General features: G+C 37.5%; 1 protein-coding gene across 4 annotated transcripts; it reads left to right on the forward strand.

Annotated features, from left to right (window-relative positions):
* Positions 1-329: 329 nt before the first annotated feature.
* LOC137953299 (protein transport protein SEC23 D-like) lies at positions 330-19,870 on the forward strand. Of its 4 annotated transcripts, none has more exons than XM_068800631.1 (14): positions 330-732; positions 823-882; positions 1,966-2,019; positions 2,172-2,344; positions 2,472-2,658; positions 3,752-3,897; positions 3,999-4,153; positions 13,166-13,247; positions 13,349-13,464; positions 13,554-13,649; positions 17,004-17,127; positions 18,142-18,260; positions 18,363-18,577; positions 19,269-19,870. In XM_068800631.1, the coding sequence occupies exons 1-14, from the start codon at positions 405-407 to the stop codon at positions 19,478-19,480; spliced, it is 2,067 nt and encodes a 688-aa protein (XP_068656732.1). In that variant the 5' UTR covers positions 330-404; the 3' UTR covers positions 19,481-19,870. The 4 variants fall into 4 exon arrangements, with proteins under 4 accessions (XP_068656732.1, XP_068656731.1, XP_068656730.1 ...); XM_068800630.1 differs by having other exon boundaries at positions 331-732; positions 17,010-17,127; positions 17,986-18,260; XM_068800629.1 differs by having other exon boundaries at positions 333-732; positions 17,986-18,260.
* Positions 19,871-20,348: the final 478 nt, after the last annotated feature.

Genomic DNA, 20,348 nt, shown 5'->3' on the forward strand with positions numbered 1-20,348 from the left:
TTGACCTAAACTTGATGGAAATACCTTATTGATATTTTTTAAAAATTAAAATAACATATATATAAAAATTATCTATTATTTTTATTTTTACATTGTATAATAATTTTATGCATTGTATTCTTTAACTATTTTATATTTAAAAAATATTTTAATTGGAATGAGAGACAATGGATACTGTTCGGTTTCCGAGTTGGGGTTCGGGTTCTCAAAACCCGATCCATGCTTTCCCCTCTGAATTAAACCGCTTTTTCTTTGGCCGGACCAGCTCAAACGGCGTTTACTAGATCTCTGGTTTAGACGAATCGAGCCAAGCAGGGTAAGAAGTCTGTGTTTTTTTTCCTCCCTCATTATTTGGGTTTTTATCGACCTCGCGACTCTGCAACTCTGCTGCTGTCTTCTCGTCGATGGCGGTTAGGGCGACAGTATCTCGTTTCCCGACCGATCCCGATGCACAGGAAGCCTCCGGCCTTCCTTGGGGAGTCACCGTTACGCCATTTTCTCCAGTTGACGAGCTTGGTAACCCCCCTGTTTCCGGGTCCAACGGTAACCTTGTTCCTCGCTGCGATAATTGTTGGGCTTATTTCAATTCCTACTGCGAGCTTGAACAATGGGCATGGACTTGTTCTCTCTGTGGCACTCTTAATGGGTTAACGTCGGAAACAATCGCTCGTTACTCTCGACCGGAGTTATGTGCAGAGATGTGCTCTTCCTTCATAGATCTCGAGCTACCTGGTAGAGTTCCGTTTTATTATAATTGAAACCGAGTTTTACTAGATCATTTAGCTGTGAGAATTTAAGGCTAATAGCGTTTGATCTTACCAGACGACGGCGAGGAAGCTGTGAAGGCTCGGCCGGTTTATGTTGCAGCAGTGGATCTTGCATGTAAGATCCGATAGTCTTTGTGATCATACCCTTTATTTCATATGCGAACTTTGGTACATTTTATCTTTATCGATGTTACTACTGCATTTTACTTTTTTCGAAAGTGTTTATTAGTTCCTTATATAGAGTTTGTATTTCCTAGATCGAGGTGTAAATTGTAGGGGTGTCTTCTTTTGTTACTGTTAAATGTTTAACCATGGTTTACTGATAAGATGGCTCATGTATTGAGGTGATTATGTTGCTATGTTTGTATGTGTTTTCCTTGTCGAATCTGTATTGACTTGTACAATGGTACTAGTTATGCACTCGATGTATCTGAGTATTCAAATATTTTTATTTTATCATGTAAAATTTTTGATGGTAAACAGCGTTGGCAGGATTACATATTTATCCAGCCAAGATAAATGATGAATTCTTGATTCCCACTTTGGAGTGTTGTATCCAGACGGAGTAATGGTAACTTATGCAATTGATGAAACTAGTTTCAGTCAAGCTGCATTATGTCCAATCATTTCCTGTATTACGTTACCTGTTAGGAGCCAAATGTTGCATGAAGATTTATTGGGAGAAAAGATAATTGACATTCTTCTTTTTTCTTTTTTGGTATCATCAAGCATTAACAAATGGCTACTTCATTAAAGATACCGTTCATGTTTCAGGAACATTGTATAGTTCAATCACTTGAATGCTCATCCACTAAATATTTATGACCCTACATCCATTATGGTATTGCATTACAGTTCTTCTAACCTTTTTTATTTTTTCTAAATGGATCATAGTAAGCAAAACTTTCTCAAAGATGTCTCAAAAGCCCATCTAAAAGTTGTTTGCGGCTGTGATGCAAAAGCAAGATGATGAGGGTAATCTTGTGTTCATGGTTATCATTCATGGATATTACATGGAGGCGGAATTATAATCATAAATCTTGTCTTCTACAAGTTCAACATGATGAGTTGGCATGAGGCTCAAAACTGTATTGATTATTTTGCACATTTATTAGTGATATAAAAATTTTAAGTTCTCAACATGCTCTATCCCTTACATTGTGCTAGTTTTTTGTTGTACTTCTGAACATAAATGCAGCATCTGAGGAGTTTTTGGAGTTGATCAAAAGTGCACTACTGGCTGCTTTAGAAGGTGGGCAATTGTTTATCTCAGTATTGGCCTTCATAAGGTGATCAATATTTTAGAAGATCACCCTCAGCTTTTCACACATTTGTGGTTGCATTGGTAATTATTATTCTTGTTTATGATAATGTTTTAATACCAATTACCTTTTACATTTGCAGCACTTGGGCCGGGTTCTCTGTTTGGGCTTGTTACATTCAGTCATAAGATAGGCTTATACGATGTGCAAGGACCCATACCAGTTGTCAAAAATGTCTTCATTCCCCCAGATACAGATGCTTCATTGCCCTTTGAGCTTGAAGATGCCATGCCATTGTTTTCTTTCTTGGCTCCTGTATGTTTATGATGGACAATGTCAACATACCCTTGACTTCAAATTGTTAAAAAAAAAAGAATCTCTACCAACACTACAATCAATTGGAAAATGGATTTTAGTGAAGGTTTGGTTCATTCTCCAACAGGTAGATACTTGCAAAGACCGAATAGCTGCAGCCTTGGAAACACTGAAACCTACAACTTCATGGGAAAGAACTACAGCTGCTGGACAAGGACTTGATGGTATATTATTGGGTGGCAGAGGTTTTGGAGCTGCAATGGAGGCTCTAATTAACTACCTTGGATCAGAATACGGAAATACATTTGCACTGGGTATGGTAAAGTCCAATCCTTACTTCCCTGTGCTTCTTTTACATTATCATGGACCAAAATAAATTAACATATGTTTCTTTTATAGTCATCTTTGTTCTAACTATTTAGTGATGTTTGTTGAAAATCAAGTAAATGCATATTACCTGTAAATGGATTTACAGAATGACATTTTGTTTCTTAGGAAGTGGTCTTGAATTGCAAAGCCTCCATCCTTGGATGAGAAAAGGCTTCTTGTTCCCATTGAGGATGGAGCAGTGCTATGAGGAAATTTTGGTTAATCTTTCAACTTATTGACATCTGGTGGCACCAGATTTAGATCATCAAACATTCTTGCAGTTACTGCCACCAAAGTGTGTCATCCATGTTTGATGTCTTCCTCTTTTCCATGCACAAGATATATCTGGTTCTGTTTTCCTTATGAGTAGACTTATTCTTTCAACTAAAATCTATCATTAATTTTTTTCTAATAAAATCTTTTTCATTATTGAAAAAATGGCCTGTACCCCTTATTGCTGGATGCTCTCTCTTTAAAAAAGTTGAGTGTTTTCATTGTTCTTTTCCCATTGATGTTCATTAGTCATATGCATGCAACTTATTGTGAGGGATAAATCTGGAGAGTCATTCCTTGTTTTTCTATTCGTATTTTTGAAGATTTCTGCTTTGAATCTAGGATTGTCTTTATCCCTCACTATGAAAAGTATATGTTGCTTCTATTAATTATGTCTTGTGAAACCATAATGGCTGGAAATGAGCTAAATGTTGCCAATTGAAAGAATTGGTTTTTTAATGGTTGATTATCGGTTTCCTGGAAAAGCACTGGTCACAATTTTTTTGGATACTTCCTCTTACCAGGTAATAACATTGTTCTTTTCCTTGGGTGGAGTGTTTCCTCTCAAGGGCGACAATGGGGGCCTGGAAGAATATCTTGTCTCAATTTACCTTTCTGAATTTTGTTTTCTTAAAATTGACTGTACTAATTGCATTAGTATTTATAAACATTCGTTTATTGGTTATGTGGCTCCAAAATCGACTGCATTAGTGACTATCAGCATTTGTTTATTGGATATTTATGTGGGTCAAAAATTGATTGCAGCTAGGGTTTTTACATTTTTGTCTGGTCCTCCTGATTATGGAGCCGGTCAATTAGATACAAGGCGTTATGGTGAGCAATATGCCAGTAAAGGAGAGGATGCAGACTGTGCACTGCTTCCTGAGCAGACACCCTTCTACAAAGAACTGGTAAATTGCCTTATGCCTGTATATACACCAAGTGCTGAAATGGTTGAGTTTTGTAGAATCTACAGATCTTTGGAAAAATAACCCATGATGACTTTGCACAGGCAGCTGTTGCTGTTCAATCGGGGGTTTGTGTGGACATATTTGCTGTTACCAATGAATATACAGACTTGGCTTCATTAAAATTCCTTAGCATCGAGAGTGGCGGCTCACTGTTTCTGTACTCTAATACTGATGACTCTACACTTCCTCAGGACATGTAAGTTGATTTGCTTATATCCATCATTTTGAGGAATCATACTTTTTGTTTTTGTTTTGAATGAACGTGGAATCACTTTTTTTGAATGATTGAAGAATGACATTTTTTTTGAAATGATGGAGAATGACATTAACTGTTCATCTGCAATGAAGAGTAAAATTCACACTTAATTACTCAGAAAATATTTTTTTAATAGGGATCATTTTTTTGTAAATCGATTTTGGTGAGACGATTTGGCCTGCTCATTCGTTCATGGGGTGCCATACTGTGAAAAGATCATGCTTGTAATGTTAGAGCTTAGGTGTTGCATGGGTTCAGTTATGCAGTGGAAAGTTGAATTTACTTACCTGTGTCGGCCTAGTTGCGTCCTTGGGATAACCCACACTAGTCAACCTCCCTTGTATACAAATAGTTGGCACACAATAAACCTTTTCTCATATACACAAATCTGTCTACATACAAGATATTCGTGCGCTCCTTTGAGTCTCTATGTCAATGTCTGATTGATTGGCACTTATCCAGCCCCCCCCTATATATAGTTGGGGAAATTGCTGGCCACATGCCCCTTCGAATGGTCATGTGCTTCTTGGCGCATGCCTCCTCATGTACAACCGCCCCAGCTAACACCCCATCTCCCACGTGACTAGAAACCGTTTAGGAACCATTATAAGCTGAATTTTGATGGTAGCGCCTTTGGGAACCTGGGTTTGGATGGTTTTGGCGGGGTGATTTTTTATCCGGGCGGCACTGCCATACTCTCGTACTGTGGCCCTCTCGGAATTGCTGACTCGACCATTGCTGAGCTCTCTGGTCTCCTTCACGGCTTGTGTATTTTTAAGGATCGCTTTCGTGGTCTCCTTATCATGGAGGGAGACTCCAAGGTCGTCATCGGATGGTGCTCCACCTCATCCTTCCCCCCGTGGTGTCACTGGCAGATTTTTCTTGATATTTTGGACATTGTATCCACCATTTCTTGTACTTCGTCTCATATACTTAGATCAACCATTTCGGTTGCTGATTTGTGTGCCTAGGTCCCCCCTTCAATCTCTTGTTGTTAGGGGAGGTCTCCCTTGATGTATCTTCCCTTTCTTTGAAATAAGTTTATCATCATTAAAAAAAAAAGTTGGCTGCCACTAATCTGACTTGCCTCCATGCCTTGGTGTTCAAGCACTAGTCCGTATGTGCCCAGCCTATACGTGCAGTGCCTAGGGGTGGCATCGAGTCGAGTCGAGCCAAGTTTGAATCTGCATATGTTCAAGCTGGGCTTGATTTAAATACTAAGAACTCAAGCTAGAGCCGAGCCCAGCCTTAAGCTTAAAATTGGAATTGAGCTTGAGCAGGGTTCAAGCGCCAACCTACATTTAAAACTTTGCATAAAATACAAGTCAAATAAATTGTGCATAAAATTATGCATAAATTTTACTTAAAATTGGGCATGACCGTTGTACATAAACTCTGCATAAAATTGTTTATAAACACTGCATAATATTATGCCAATGTGACTTGTATAAAAACATGACCTATATACAAAATGTGACTTTTATATACATTTCCCACTCTCTTGAGCCTAGCCAAACTCGAACCTATATATGTTCGAGCTTTGCTTGATTTGAATACTTTGAACTAGAGTTCGAGCTCAAGCTTAGCTTTGAGTCTAAAATTGGAATCGAGCTCAAGCCCAAGAATTTTAACCAAATTTGAACTCAAGCTCGAGTCGGGTTTGAACTTAACCTACATTTAAAAATTTCCATAAAATACATATTTAATATTAAGTTCAAAGAATCCTAAAAGTATGGAAAACAAATAGAGATAATCTTGCATATCAGAGTTATTAAGAAACGAAATATGACTAGATCTATAACTCATAAAGGATCTCAAAATAATTTGTATTGCATAAATTTTGTACTACATTGCATGGAGAGAATAAGGATGAAGGAGATCAAATGGGAGAAATGAGCTTACCTGTGGCTGACATATATTCCGTGACTTTCGTCTGCAACGCCCAGGTCAGCAATGCCTAAATGCTGTTGTGCGATGAAGAGATTGAAAGCGTTGATGATGGAACATGGCGGAAATAGGTTGAGGAAGGACTGAAATACGAAACTTCCCTAAAAATCTGAGCATGCATATTACCTGTGGTTGGTAATATGCATGCTCTCTTTTCTTTTCTTTTCCATTTTTTTTGTGCATCCATACAAGAGAAACCACATTTCTCTTTTTTTTCTCTCTTATTTTTCATGGGCATCCGAACAAGAGAATCGATCTTTTAGTCCCATTCCTTGTCTTGGGTAAATCTTCCTCAATGTACGTCATTTCTGAATAATTGGTGCGCCCAACACTGTCAATGATACCATACGGTTTGACATTGTGCACAGCCCCTTTAGGGAAAAACCTCGCAGAAGGGAGCCAGTCCTGGTTATGAAAAAGCTGAGTCTCGTCCCGCTCCGACCACTGCTTGTAGCCTCCAGAAAACTGAGACCTGTTAGCCAAAGCCTTCAACTGCTTGTCGGCTTTGATGGAAAAGAGAGTTGGGGCTCGCTCAACAAACCTCCCACGGTCGCTCAAGCTCAGAAACTGCGGCTCTAAGTTCCGCCCTCTGCCTCATTTTGTAAATCTGGCACTCACGGCAAAGACGGGCCTTTAGGAGCTGTTTGGCTTTTTTGGCCTGCATTTGCTTCCACTGCCATTTTGAGACTCCGCCGAGTTAGGTACAAGGCCCCCCATCCAGTTTGTCACGAGGTCAGATGAGCCTAAACTCACTTAGGCTAGCGGAACTCCAACTCCCGTGATGGCCTACCTTCAATCCGTCAAAGGTAGTACAACCTCTCGCCCCTTAGATCAACATTGCAAACTCCTTCCTCTCAAATGAAGCACGAGCAATGAAAAGATAGAAAGACAATGGAATAGGAAGAGAAAGTAACCTTGTATTAATACTAGAGAAGATTACAAGAAGTGGTCGTCCAAGGTGGAAGGCCAACACTCTACAAAAACTCTCCCTCTCGTCTATGCTGAATGAATCTACAAGGGTTGAATGCCTTGGTATTTATAGGCTTCAATCCCTCCCTTCTCTCATGAATTCGTAAGCCCCTTATCTGGTTACACAAGTAGTCTTCCCCTCGTCTCCTTCAGTAATCCGGACTTGGTAATAACCACTTCGCAAATCCAATTTGGAGAAAACTTGCGCCTCTTTCAACTGATCAAAGAGATCTGCAATAAGAGGAATAGGGTACTTATTCTTTATAGTTACCTTGTTGAGCGCCCTACAATCGATGCACAATCTCATACTTCCATCCTTCTTAGTTTGAAGTAGTATAGGGGCCCCATAAGGTGCTTTGCTTGGCCTTATGAACCCAGCGTCGAGCAGCTCACTGAGTTGTCTTTGCAGTTCGTCCAACTCTTTGGGCGCCATTTGGTATGGTGCTTGTGCTGGCTTTCTTGCTCCGGGTTCAAGCTCTATGCGATGGTCCACCCCTCTCCTAGGTGGTAACCTCGCTGGAAGTTGTTCAGGCATGACATCTCTATATTCATGCAGTACAACTTGTATCTCTTTAGGAGTAGGCATGACCTCTACCTGCTCTATAGCACAAATAGAAGCAATGTAAGTAGAACGGCCCTGCTTAAGACCTTTCTTAAGCTGGAGGGCTGATAGCATTAAGTCCTTTTTTGTTACATCTTTGTTGTCAAGTTCAGAAATAGTACAAGGATTTTGCTCGTCCATAATCCCCACTACTCCAACATGCGGCATTACAAATGCCTTACAAACTGTGAAAAACTCCATTCCCAAAATCACATTGAAATCTTCCATGACAACAATAGTAAAATTCAGAAATCCAACCCACGTGCCTATCTCCACCGGGATGTTCTTGGCAATGCCTTGGACTTCACGAGCAGCAGAATTTACAGCTTTCATTTTGCTCCCATCTTTCTCTCCTCGTATATTTAGGTGCCTAGCCTCCTCCTCCGAAAGAAAGTTGTGGGTGGCGCCAATGTCCACCACTGCTCTAACAGTACGTCCAACAAGTGTTAGAGTGATAAAAAGAAGTTTTCTTAAGGGTCTTACCGGAAGTGGAGCAGCCTTCTCCTCCTTTGAACAGACAACAACATGGAGAAGTGTTAAAGAGCCCAACCTAGGCTCAATCCCTCCATCGTTCACCTCAGTTTGAGCAGCATTGAGGAACCTCTTTCTAAGACAATCCCTCACATATGAAACAATGGACCTTCTTTTTCTGTTTGTCCCCTCATTTCTTCTCTTCCGGCCTAGCCTTGGCGTCCTTTGCCCATGACTTCTTCTCCCCTTTCTCCTTCTTCTTAAAATTCGTTTTACCATTGTTATTTTCCTTAGATACTTTGTGAGCCGAATAATTCTTTCTCTCATATTCGGTTAACTTTTCAGCAGTAGATAAAGCTGAAGTTAATGTCTTTACTTCCCGTGGGCTGAACAAGAATTGAGAAGACGGAAAGTAAAACAATCTGTCTAATAAATTGGATATCGAATCCATCTCAAAAAATCATTGAGTGGTTTATAATTAACCACTAATCGAGGAACACCTCGTTCCTTCTCTGCATTTTTATTGACATAAAAAGCAGTACAACTCCATGGGGAGTAAGATTTTCTAATTAATTTCTTTTCCAAAAGAGTTTGGATTTCCTTTTTGCATAGGTCCAATAAAGCATGTTTCATTTGACTAGGCCTTGCTTTTGTAGGAATGGTTCTTTCATTGAACCCATCAATATATGGTAAAGACACAATATATATATGTCTATCCCAAAAAGCTGTAGGAATTTCACTACAAATTTCTTGGGAAAATACTTTCTGAAGAGAACTAATTTTTTCTTTCATAGCCGTAGTTTCCAGCTGCTGTTCAAGTGTAAAAAATTGTATTTCTTTATGCAGGAAACTAAGATGATGTACTTTGACATTTCTCAATTCTGAAATCTCATTGATGAAGCTAATTTGAGGTGGAGATTTGAAAGAGAAATATATAGGTTTATTATTAACCTCACCAAGAATTCCATGGTTATCAATGCCTTTGATTGTTATGATTTTCTCCAAAAACGGAGTGCCTAATATGACTTGCTGGGTCATAATCTTGACTAACAGAAAATCTGTCATGATGCATTGGTCCCTAGGGCATATGGAGGCATTGTTTAATTTATACTTAAATTTTTATTTTGTGTGGTTTTCTCAAAGTACTGGGTTGGAATTAACCCTTTCTGGATGCAGTTTAAATCTGCTCCACTATCAATCAGAGCTGTCAATTTGGGAATGACAGAGTTCTGATCAATAACCAAATTAATAACAGTATGCCATCTTTGATGGATGACTTTGGTGATTTGATTAAGAAATGACTCATCAGATTTCTCATCAAATTTCTTTTCTTGATTGTCATATTTTTGTTCAAGCTTTTTATACAAGGATTTTAATTCAAGCTTGATTTCTTTAATCTCTCCTTGTAATGAGGAGATGGATACTGGTTGTTTTGAAGAAGAATTGGTTTCTTCATAACGACCAATAATTTCCTTCAAAGTATAAGGTTACTCCTTGAATGGGAGGTGTCTTTGATTAAATATCTTTGGGTTTGAGGATCTTCCTCTTGATCAATGTTCTTAAGCACAAGTTGTTGTTCATTCATAAGAACATTAATCTGATGCATTTGTGCCATAGATTGTAGATGAGAACAGCTACAATCTTGGTCTTCTTCTGATTGGCTGGATGAGGCATAATCAATATCATCCCTAGAATTAGAGTTTAAGAGAATTTTGGCCAACTGAATTCTTAATCCTTCATCAATCTGAAGTTGGTTAAGTTTCTCTTTAGTTTTGCATCTATTTGAATAGTGGCCTAATTTACCACATTTGTAACAGACAATTTTCTTTTTGTCTGGAGGATTTCTTCTAGGAGGTGGTCTCTGACGAGGAGGAGGTCTCCTAGATTCATGACGAGTCTTTTGATGAGACTGTCTTTTTGGATATCTCCTACTCTGGTGTGAATAGGGTTCATGTCTCTTAGAGTGAGAGACTTTACCTTTTCCCTTCCTTTGATTGGAAGGTGATGGACCTGTGTCACAAGCAAATTGTTCACAAAATTCACCAAGTTTACGCTTTCCAGTAAAATTTTGTTTCTTAAGCTGAGCTTGAAGCTTTAAATCATTACATAAGGTCAGCCCTTCTTGGATGATAGCACTGGTAAGGAGACCATATGTATATTGATGGTAGTTTATAATTCCTACCTCATTACCTAACCTTTTTCTTACCTTGCTGGCAAAAAGAGTTGGTAAACCATCAATAAATTTTGCTTTCCAATATTCATTATTGGCATCTGGTCTTTGCATAACCTTAGTGAGGAAAACATCTTTATACCAGCGAAACTGGCTAAGTGTTCGACACCTAAGATTTTGCAAAACCTCTCTTCCCTTATCTGATTGGGAAGTCAGATTTCCAATGAAATGATGAACAATACAGGAAATCAAGGTATAAATTGCATCGTCCTCACCTAGGTAGGCTTGGCCAGGTTCAGTTTTGATAACCTTCTTTGAATTATAAATTTCTTGATGTTGTTTAGGGGTGAGGATATTATCCCACCAACCTTTGAGAGTTCCAGAAAACCCTGCAGTAAGCATTTCTGCAATTCCTTGATCGGAATTCTTATGTTGCCGACAAATTGTACAATACATAACCATTCGGTGACAATGTTCCAATATCTGATATTCAGATAATCCATCTATATTCCATTCATAAAAGGATTTGCCATCATAAGCTTTTTGATCTAAATAAACATTCTCTTCATACAATAGGTCTTGAGGTGTAGGCCTATGGTAATAAAATTTGTTAGGTAGATCCCATTTCCGAGTAGACTTTTTCTCATAATCCAATTTTTGGATACTCGGATCTTGTATAATGTCTTGAAGAATTTCTTCAGTCTGATTGACATTGGTTAAACCTAAATCTTTTTGGTTAAACCTAAATCTTTGAGATTAGAGTTTTGACCAATATCAGAATTAGAATATGCTGAAGGAGTTAAATCCTCAGAATTTTGAGATGAAAAATCTTCATTTAGATCTTCGTGAGATTCTAATGTTTGAATACTTTTCAGAATCTCCACAGCTTTTGCTTCTTTGGCTTGTTTTAGTTGCTCTTTAGAAAGATTCAATCTTCCAAGCCGAGATAATAATTCATCAACAACTTCTGAATTATTATCCAATTTAAAGTTCTTAATAGGAACGGGTGGTTTGATGAGCGGTTTATTGTTCATCAACAAAGGTAATTTTCGAGAAGATAAGTCATAAGGATTTTGACAATATTTCTCTGGATTACCTTTTTCCAACAAATCTTCAATACGAATTAGCTGTTGGCCAATTGTTTTGAGATTTAAATTGGTAAAATTGTTTTGTCTCCTGATTTGACTCATAGGATTAAGAGTGGAGAGAGAGAGAGAGAGAGAGAGAGATGCTCGTGCTTGTCAGCCAACCAGATGATTATTGTCGGAGAGTAGACAATTAATGACCCTATGTGCTCTCTTTCCAAACCATGAGGTCAACAACCTGTCCTAAGAATGTATCTGTTCTCAAGGTGGTTAAGAAGGTTTCTTGCCTCATCCATCCCAGTGTTGGTCAAAGCACGCCTCTGATTAAGGTCTCAAGGACAAAATGTACCACTGTGATGAAGGGAATTTTGGACCTTAATTTGAGTGTGTTTGGCATATGCATGTAGACCTCTGACCCAGGATCAAGCAAACATCTGGTGAAGTTATCTTTCTGGACATCAATTCGTAGTCCACTAAAAAAACTGAGTGAGCTTGCAGATGGATTTCATAGCACTAAATGCAGAGTGAGGGAGGGGATGTGGAGGAAACCATGAGACTGTTCAAGCATTGTGGCCTCTGCTTCATGGTTTGAGGCTGTCTAGAGATTGCTTTTTCATCTTGCTTAGACTTGAAGGAGCCTCTTCAAATGTCACCTAGTGGGCTTAGGCTAGATCCCTCCATTTTGGAAGCTCTCACATATGTTTAAGGAGATCGATGACAAGTTCTTTTAAAAAAAAGTTCTCTTGCTGTTTCTTGGGTATGCACCCCTTGCTCAGCAATTCTCCAAGATATTTCTTTCGTTGGGAGTGGCTACAGCAGTCAATCCTATCATGGGTGATTGCATTCCCCTTGTATAGATGGACTGGCGATGATGGGCTCCTTGCAGTCATCTAATGTTTTTAGTAGCCAGCTCATGTATCTATTTCTCTACTATCTAAAATAAAAATGACAGAGAGAAGGAAAAGGAAGTGCTGTGCAGTGATGGGGAAGATGCAGTCATTAGATTTTGTTGGTTCTCTTATAAATGTTTCTTGGGAAGGGGCTTAGAAGCTCTGTCTGTGCACCAATTGGTGTATTGGTCTCTGTTTCACCCTTATGATGTTATTTGTGGTTGTGATTTGGAGCTTGGATGCAGGTGGTATGAAGCTGAAAGCTGCTTAGCCTTTGCATGCATCCGCTCTTTGCCTTTGATTTCTCATAGTGGAAGACATAAAGGCAGATTATGTTGTTGTTTTTCTATTGAATTTCTTTAATATTACATAAAAAATTTATGGGAGGGGAAGGGAGGAGGGGAAATTAACAGATTAGTGTCTGGAGTGCCAAAAAATGTAAAAAAGGGCTTGTTGTCTTTGCTGCCTGCCACAATGGCAATGAGGCTCTGTGCTTTCATGGACATTTTGATTGTGTGGTCACTACCTTCTCCATTGATTACATGAAAATTTTGCGTTATCTTTATTCTTCAATAAAACATCTATGAGTAAGCTGATTGGTATTGAGTGCTAGATTACCCTCAAACTGGTTTGTTTGACTGTTTTATTAATTGAAAGAGGTTGAAGCTTTATTCCGATATTACATGTATGACTCAACACAAGTATATGACTCATAATGGGCAAGGATAAGCTATAGTCCACTACTTTCTATATTTTGACAGTTTCATGGGTCTGTGGCTTAATCTAAGTTCATTTTTGAAAATATAATTGATGTTTCAGGTACCGGATGCTTAGCCGTTCATATGCCTTTCGATGCATACTAAGATTGAGAACATCCTCTGATTTCCAGCCAGGACGCTCGGTATGGTCTTGGAGATCTTCAAAAACATTAAGTTTTGCTTCTGATTCATATCTAACTAAGAGCTGCTCTTCTGTGGTCTGATTTACTTTTTTCTTCTATAGTATGGTCATTTCTTTGCAGATCCTCAGTATGAGAACGTTCAGCACATTATATGTTGCGACTCTTATGCCACTTATGGTTATGACTTTGATTTTTCTAATTCTGTGGGATTCTCGAGGTATTCAGATCCTGTCTTGATGTCATATACTGAGAAGTATGGGTCTTTATTTTAGAAATATGAAACAATATGTCTTAAATCATGTACAGACACACAGAGCCTCCTGTGATACAAATTGCTTTCCAGTATACTGTCATTGTGCCACCTGAGGAATCTTCAGTTTCAGGATCGAGTGCTGAAAACAAGTACGTATAACCAGTTGCCATGTGCTAGGAAGTCTTTGTCTTTTCATTTGTGGTCATTCTGTGTTTTAATTGACTCTAAAATTTATAATTGCTCTTACCTACAGTTAAAGTTGTGTAAACATCAAAGTTTTTTTAATCCAGAATCATATGTATTTTAGGTTTCTTGTACTATGTCATCACAAGGATTTCTCTGGTTTTTCATATTATATTGTAATTAGTATTATAGAAGCAGTGTATGGAGATCAGAACTTGGTCTAATATTAGAGTTTCTTGGGAAGAGGAGTAATAAGCTGTTCTCTATCTCTCTTTTTTCTTTTTTTTGTATAAAAGCGAGATAGTAATTTATTAGTAGAGAGAGGTACAAGATGTTAAAAGCAAACTTTAAAAGCATACAACTGAATAGTTATTAGAGGACATTAAAGAAAACAAATACAATAGCACAACCAATCTATTACAATGTTAAGCAATGGGAAGGGAATCTCCCACAATGAGTTGTTGTTCCAAGAAATCAGTTAGATGATTCACATCCCCATAGAGTGGCATCCAACTCCTCCATCAAATGCCTATAAAGGTCTACAATTTTCTCAAAAATCAGAATTAAGCATCAAGGTGAGGACTTCCCTGAACATCCTGCTTGAAACAACAGCCAAATCACCTCAATGATGGCAGGATTAGAAAAAAGAGTTGGTAAACACTCTTAAGGCCTATGAGGAGGATCAAAAACTCTGCCTCAATGGGTCACATTGCATCCACCAGCTAGGCTATGATTGCTCTGAGATCAAAATTGTGCTTTTACCACCTATTCTATGGTGGTGTCTACTCCTTGATTGTCTCCATTCTAGCAGTTAAATGTGAGGCAATCAGCTTTCTGTTTCTCTCTGAATGGATCCAAGGAGATGAAAAAGGTCAGGAATTTCACTGGACCAAAATTTTATGTAGTTCTAAATCTTAGTTGATTAGTCAATTTGGGAGGTCCACTCCTCAACCTGTAGACCTTACTGTTTTCAAGCCTAAACTTATCGGGACTTATTCTTCTCTCTCTGACCGGACCTAACATCTTATACTAAGATGAAGACTATCTTGGCAACTAATTCAACTCTAGCCCTCATAGAGCAATAAACAACACTGTTATGCTGGAAATTTGCTGCCATTTTCATCATTACTTTGTTTCTCTTATTCATTCAAATCTTTTTTTAGGGGATTGTTTGACTTTCTTCAAGCATCTTCTAGGGGGTTTTGTTGGCAAAGAAATGAGTTTTGCCAGCCTCAACCGGCAGTTGCAGCATTTGATAATTACTCTTTGCTTTGGTCAATGCTCTTGTTAAAGTCACGAAAAAAATCTTGGTCATTGTTATTGTAAAATAATCAGATATGAGAAAGATGAAGTTTTGGAGTGAAGAATAGCCAATTCTGGGAAGTCTCACTTTGCGTCAACATTGATCAACCCCTATAAAGATGTCATTGAGTTGATGTGCAGAGCAAACATACCATGTTATAATCTTGCCACTCATAATTGCATCGTGAATGAAATGACAATTTGCTTCAATGTATTTAGTTCTCTCATGAAATATTGGATTGTTAACAATAAAACTAACAACCTAATTATCACAAAATATTGCCATAAGTTTTCAATTGGGAACCCAAACTCTATTGCTAAAGACTTAATCCACATTATTTCACAAGCTGCATAAGCTTGACCTTGCTAGTATAGTTTGTTTTGGTACTTTTTCTAGGTCACAAGGTTATTGCTCATAAATGTGCAATAACCACTTACTGAGGTTCTACTAATTTTAGACTTTACGTTGTCAACATTTTGAAAACCTGATTATTTCTAGATTATGGTGTGGTTTATGAAACAATCCCTGTCCACATTTTAAATACCTTAATATCTGTTTCACAACTTCAACTCCTTGGGTTTTCCATAAACTGACTGACAACACCATCAACATAGGAAATATTAGGTTGAGTCTTAAATCAGCTTACCAACAAGTCTTGTAGTATTGGGTCTTATCTTTAGGTATTGGAGTCTGACATTATCAACATAGGAAATGTTAGGTTGAATCATTGGATCGTTAATCAGTTTGCTAACAAGTTGTCTATACTAGGTCTTATCTTTAAATATTGGGTTTTGTTCATCATGCAAATTTGCATTTGTTTGCATCAGATTCTTTGTTGACTTTGCTCCAAATAAACCTCTCTCAGCTTATCTCAGTCTACATATCAGTTGTATATTTCCTTTGTGTTCGTATAATTCTCTCCTTGGTTCGTGCAACATCAATATTGAGGAAGTAATTCAGGTGTCTTAATTCCTTGGTTTGAAAATGTTGTTTGATATTCTCACTTTCTTGTTGTGTAGTCATCTACATAGACTATTAAGATAACAATATTTTTGTCCCTCTGGAGAACAAAGATAAAGTGGTATGAATGGCTCTTTTTAGACCCCAAGCCTATCATCGTTTGACTGAATTTATCAAACCAAACTCTTGGTTCGGTTTTAGACCATATATTGCCTTTCCAATCTACAAGCCCTATATTTCTCCCCTTGAGCAACATATCTAGGATATTGCTTGATATAGGCCTTTACAATAATATCTTCACAACAAAAAGACACTTTTAATGTCCTACCCTTTATTAACAGTAATAGAATTGGATGAAATTTAATTTGACATCAGGAGAGAATGTTTCATAAAAACCCAGTGACAACTACAACGATGTGGCTCTGATACCATTAAAATAATCAGAATTAGGAAAGATGAAATTTTGGAGTAAAGAATAGCCAACTACAGGAATTCTCTCTTTGCGTTAATATGAGATTAGGATATATATCGAACCTTCATCCCTTAATAAATTTGTCTAATGAGCTTTTACAAGATGAGACTAAAATACCTGTGAGTAAAAGCCTACCTGTCACTCAGAATAAGTTGAGGGACTGAAATACCATTACCTTAAAAAGTATGCTCTAAGCATAAACCACAATAACAAGAATGCCCCTGAATTATAAGAAACACCTGTCCACAGTTGTTAAGAAAATCTTATTTGCCTTTTAGAAAGAAAAAAATATGAACATTGATGTTAACAATATTTTGTGGAATTGGATTCTTTTGACTGATGATTGATAGGTACTATTATTTAATTACTCGAGGAAAGAAAATTTTGAAACTGTTTTTTTTTTTTTTAATTCAAAGATGTTTGTTGGTAACTAATCCATGAAAAACTATCTCATATATTGTTCCACTCATAAAGAGGAGTGTTTTGGCCTTTTTCATTGTTGAAATGTAGTTGTCAATGCCTTCCCCTAACTGTCAACATTCTTCTCACTGCATTTTTTATGGCATAACAATGTACTTTCTTTAGGTCCAGATACTCCCTTAAGCGGCACTTAAGGATAAGGACATTTCAATATGCTACAGCTGCAAATATGAATGAACTTTACGACAGCGTTGATCCTGAAGTTGTGTTGTCAATCCTTGTTCATAAGGTTGTTTCGTATCAAATTTTTTTTGCTGTATTTTATTATTAGATTTCATTTATTTCTTAGTGTAGAACAAGCTAGTTTTATTGAGAGTTTGGAATATCTTGGTTGAGTAAGACACTTCTGTATTTGAGAGGCCTGATATGCATCACCATTCTGAATGGCTTTTTGAGCATTGGCGGGAAATTTGGTTTAAGGCAACAATCTATACCTGAAGCTCATCTAAACGTTTTGGGTCCAAAACAGTTAGTGTTGTTGGATTAAAAATTTGGACCATGGGTTATGGATGTAATAGAGTAAAGTAAACTCTTAAAATGGCAGGTTGAACTCAAGTACACATGAGCATTATCTAGGTAAAAGGGGTGTTACATCTTTTAGGTCAGCTAGAGATTGATGCATTGGTGCCTTTTCCGTGTGATACATTCTGTAAATTGTCACTGTTGATGAGTGTGTGTGTGTAGATATATATATTTGGTTTTGTTTTCTTGTTAGCAATTTTTTTCTTTGTATGCATTTAATAATATGGAATTGACCATTTCAGAAAAAAAAGGGAATTTGTCAAATGCTTAGTTATCTGCAGAATTTTTTGGACTTGATTGTGGTAATATGGTTTGTGAACATGATTTCTCTGCCATTGATGTTGAATCATAAATTTCCTGTGCCAAATATGCCTTCTGGTTTACTATACTTCTTAAAGTTCCATCACATGTGGAGAAGGGAAAAAGAAGGAAAACTGTTGTGTTTTCGAGTCAATTAAACTAGTCAAAAACATTAAGGTCAGTCCTGACTGGAGACTTGAGTACCACAATCTACTTTATATTGATCCTTCCTGCTCATTTGCCCTTGTTTGCCACAAATTTTCAGGTAATTTCAGCTTCTTTGGAGCAAGGAATTAGGGAGGGTAGGATTTTGCTTCAGGATTGGCTTGTTATTCTCACAGCACAGTATAATGAAGCCTATAAACTTGTTCAACATGGAAATGAATCTTTACTTTCTCGCGTTGATGTGGCATTTTCTCAGTGCCCTCAGCTGCAGCCTCTGTCTCGACTTGTGTTTGCTCTGCTTAGAAGCCCACTTCTCCGCTTGCATGAAGAAGGTGTTCATCCCGATTATCGCATATATCTTCAATGCCTGTTCAGGTACTTACTGGATATATTTGACTGTTTCTATGATTTTTTCTTCCACTCGAAGTTAAACAAAATTCTGCTTGACAATTTTGTTAACTGAATGTGTTGATGCAGTGCACTAGAGCCAGGTTCCCTCCACCGAGCTATATATCCAGTATTGACATCATATACCACTCCTGACAAACAAGCATATCCACGTCACTCATTGAGCCGTGCAGCACTAATAACAAGTGGAAGTCCAATCTTCTTTCTCGATGCTTTCACAAATTTAATTGTATATTATTCCTCAACAGCAGATCCGGCACTCCCCTTTCCTCCTCCACAAGACTGTAAGTTATTTCCTTTTTGGTTCTTCAAATACTGATGCTAGGAGGAAGGCATAAAATTTGGGTTTACATTCCAGGTTTTGGAATTTGATTCCTACCTGTAGAGGTTGCTATCATATTCCTGTAGTTAGGATTTAAAAAATCCTTTAGTTGTTAAGTTTGATTGTGAGCTCATAAATATTTAACTAAGTTATTCTAACTGCACTGTCACAAGAAATGTGTTTCCTTTTTGTGGTTCATCAAGTAATCATACCAGGAGAAGGCCCTAAAATTTAAACATAAGATTTGGGGGTTAGAATCCAGTCATTCTGTTTGTCAAGTCCCGTAAGGATGTTGTGTGACATCCTTGTGCAGAAACAGATCGATATATGTGATCTTAACTGGGGTCATTTTCTTGCAATCACGTGTTAAATAGATTATGTTTGTTGAGTCTAATGGTGGGTTTGGAAATATTTAGCTCAAATGCTGCAGGGTTACAAGAAAGTAATCCTGACATGATGGGGCCTCCGAGTGGAAATCTAGGATCATCTGATTGCTCATTTTTCTTGGATTATATGCATAATCTTTTTGGAATGACCAGCCAGATGGACCCTACTCTCTCCTTTGGGTTCCAAACCTTTTTTAGTTAACGATTTCAATAACAGTGTTTAGATTGTTTTGCTTCACCTTCTAATACTAATGTTATTTGGTGCAGGCCTCTTGCGAACAACAATTAACAAACTGAAACAAGACAGAAGTATCACTCCAAAGCTCACATTTATTCGAGGGGGACAGGACGATGCCACTGTGTTCGAAAACTATCTCATAGAAGAGCAGGATGTTGATGGTAATGGTTTAACAAGTGTGGTAGGCTTTGTATCCTTCTTGGATGAAGTGACTCAGCGGGTGGCCGAGTATCTTGCATAATCTGTCCTCAGAACTACAGCCAGTTGAGGAAAATTGCTAAAATCTTTGATAGTGGTGCTGCCAGTGTAGTCAACTGAGAGGTTATAAGTTAGCAAATATTCTTCTCTATTTTTTTATACTTTTTGTAAATTATAGCAGTACTGGAGGTGCTACTTGTTTTGTGATGATAAAGAGTTCCTTGCAAGTGAAATAGGTGTTACTATCTTGTGTAGGAATTGTTTTAAAGAGGTCGGCTCCTAAGTCCTAAACTATAACCAAGACATGGTAATCATTAAGCAAATCATTTAGCACAGAGTTGCTTACTTCACTGTAAACTCCTGGATGGGTTGGGACCCTTGTTTTATTGTGAAATTAATGATTGATTTTTGGTTGTGTTTGGTTCCCTTTTTTTGTACTAGCCTTCTTGAAAGACTGGAAGAATTTTTTCCAAGAAGATCATTTTAGGAGATGAAGTGTTATTTGGCTAAGATTGCATGTCAAAAAAAAAAAAAAAATCTTCTATAAAGTTTAGTTATAACTATATAATATATAAGATTGGTAATTCCCTTTAGGCCACTCACTGGAAACCCATGAATTTGTCTTAAATCATAGACTAAGGTAGGGTTGAGAGATGACAAAAAATATTTTAAAAATGACAAAAATGACTTTATTTGTACCTCAGGTTGTATGATAAATTGAACATAGTCAATTAAGTAACCAACTTAAAGGCTAGAATACAGACCTTGTAGGTCCCATGTCACAAGTGTAGACCTATGTTAAGTAGTCCAAAATAAATTATAAAAAAAATACCCTTAGTTGTTGGTTAAGTTTTATAATAAAATAAATGTAAGAGATTACAAAATATGTTTAAAGGTAAATTATTTTAAAA

This window comes from Aristolochia californica, unplaced genomic scaffold (assembly GCF_029961685.1).
Source record: "Aristolochia californica isolate CCGP_79_NKW_82.1479 unplaced genomic scaffold, dmAriCali1.0.hap1 SCAF_16, whole genome shotgun sequence".
NCBI classification, from domain to species: domain Eukaryota; kingdom Viridiplantae; phylum Streptophyta; class Magnoliopsida; order Piperales; family Aristolochiaceae; genus Aristolochia; species Aristolochia californica.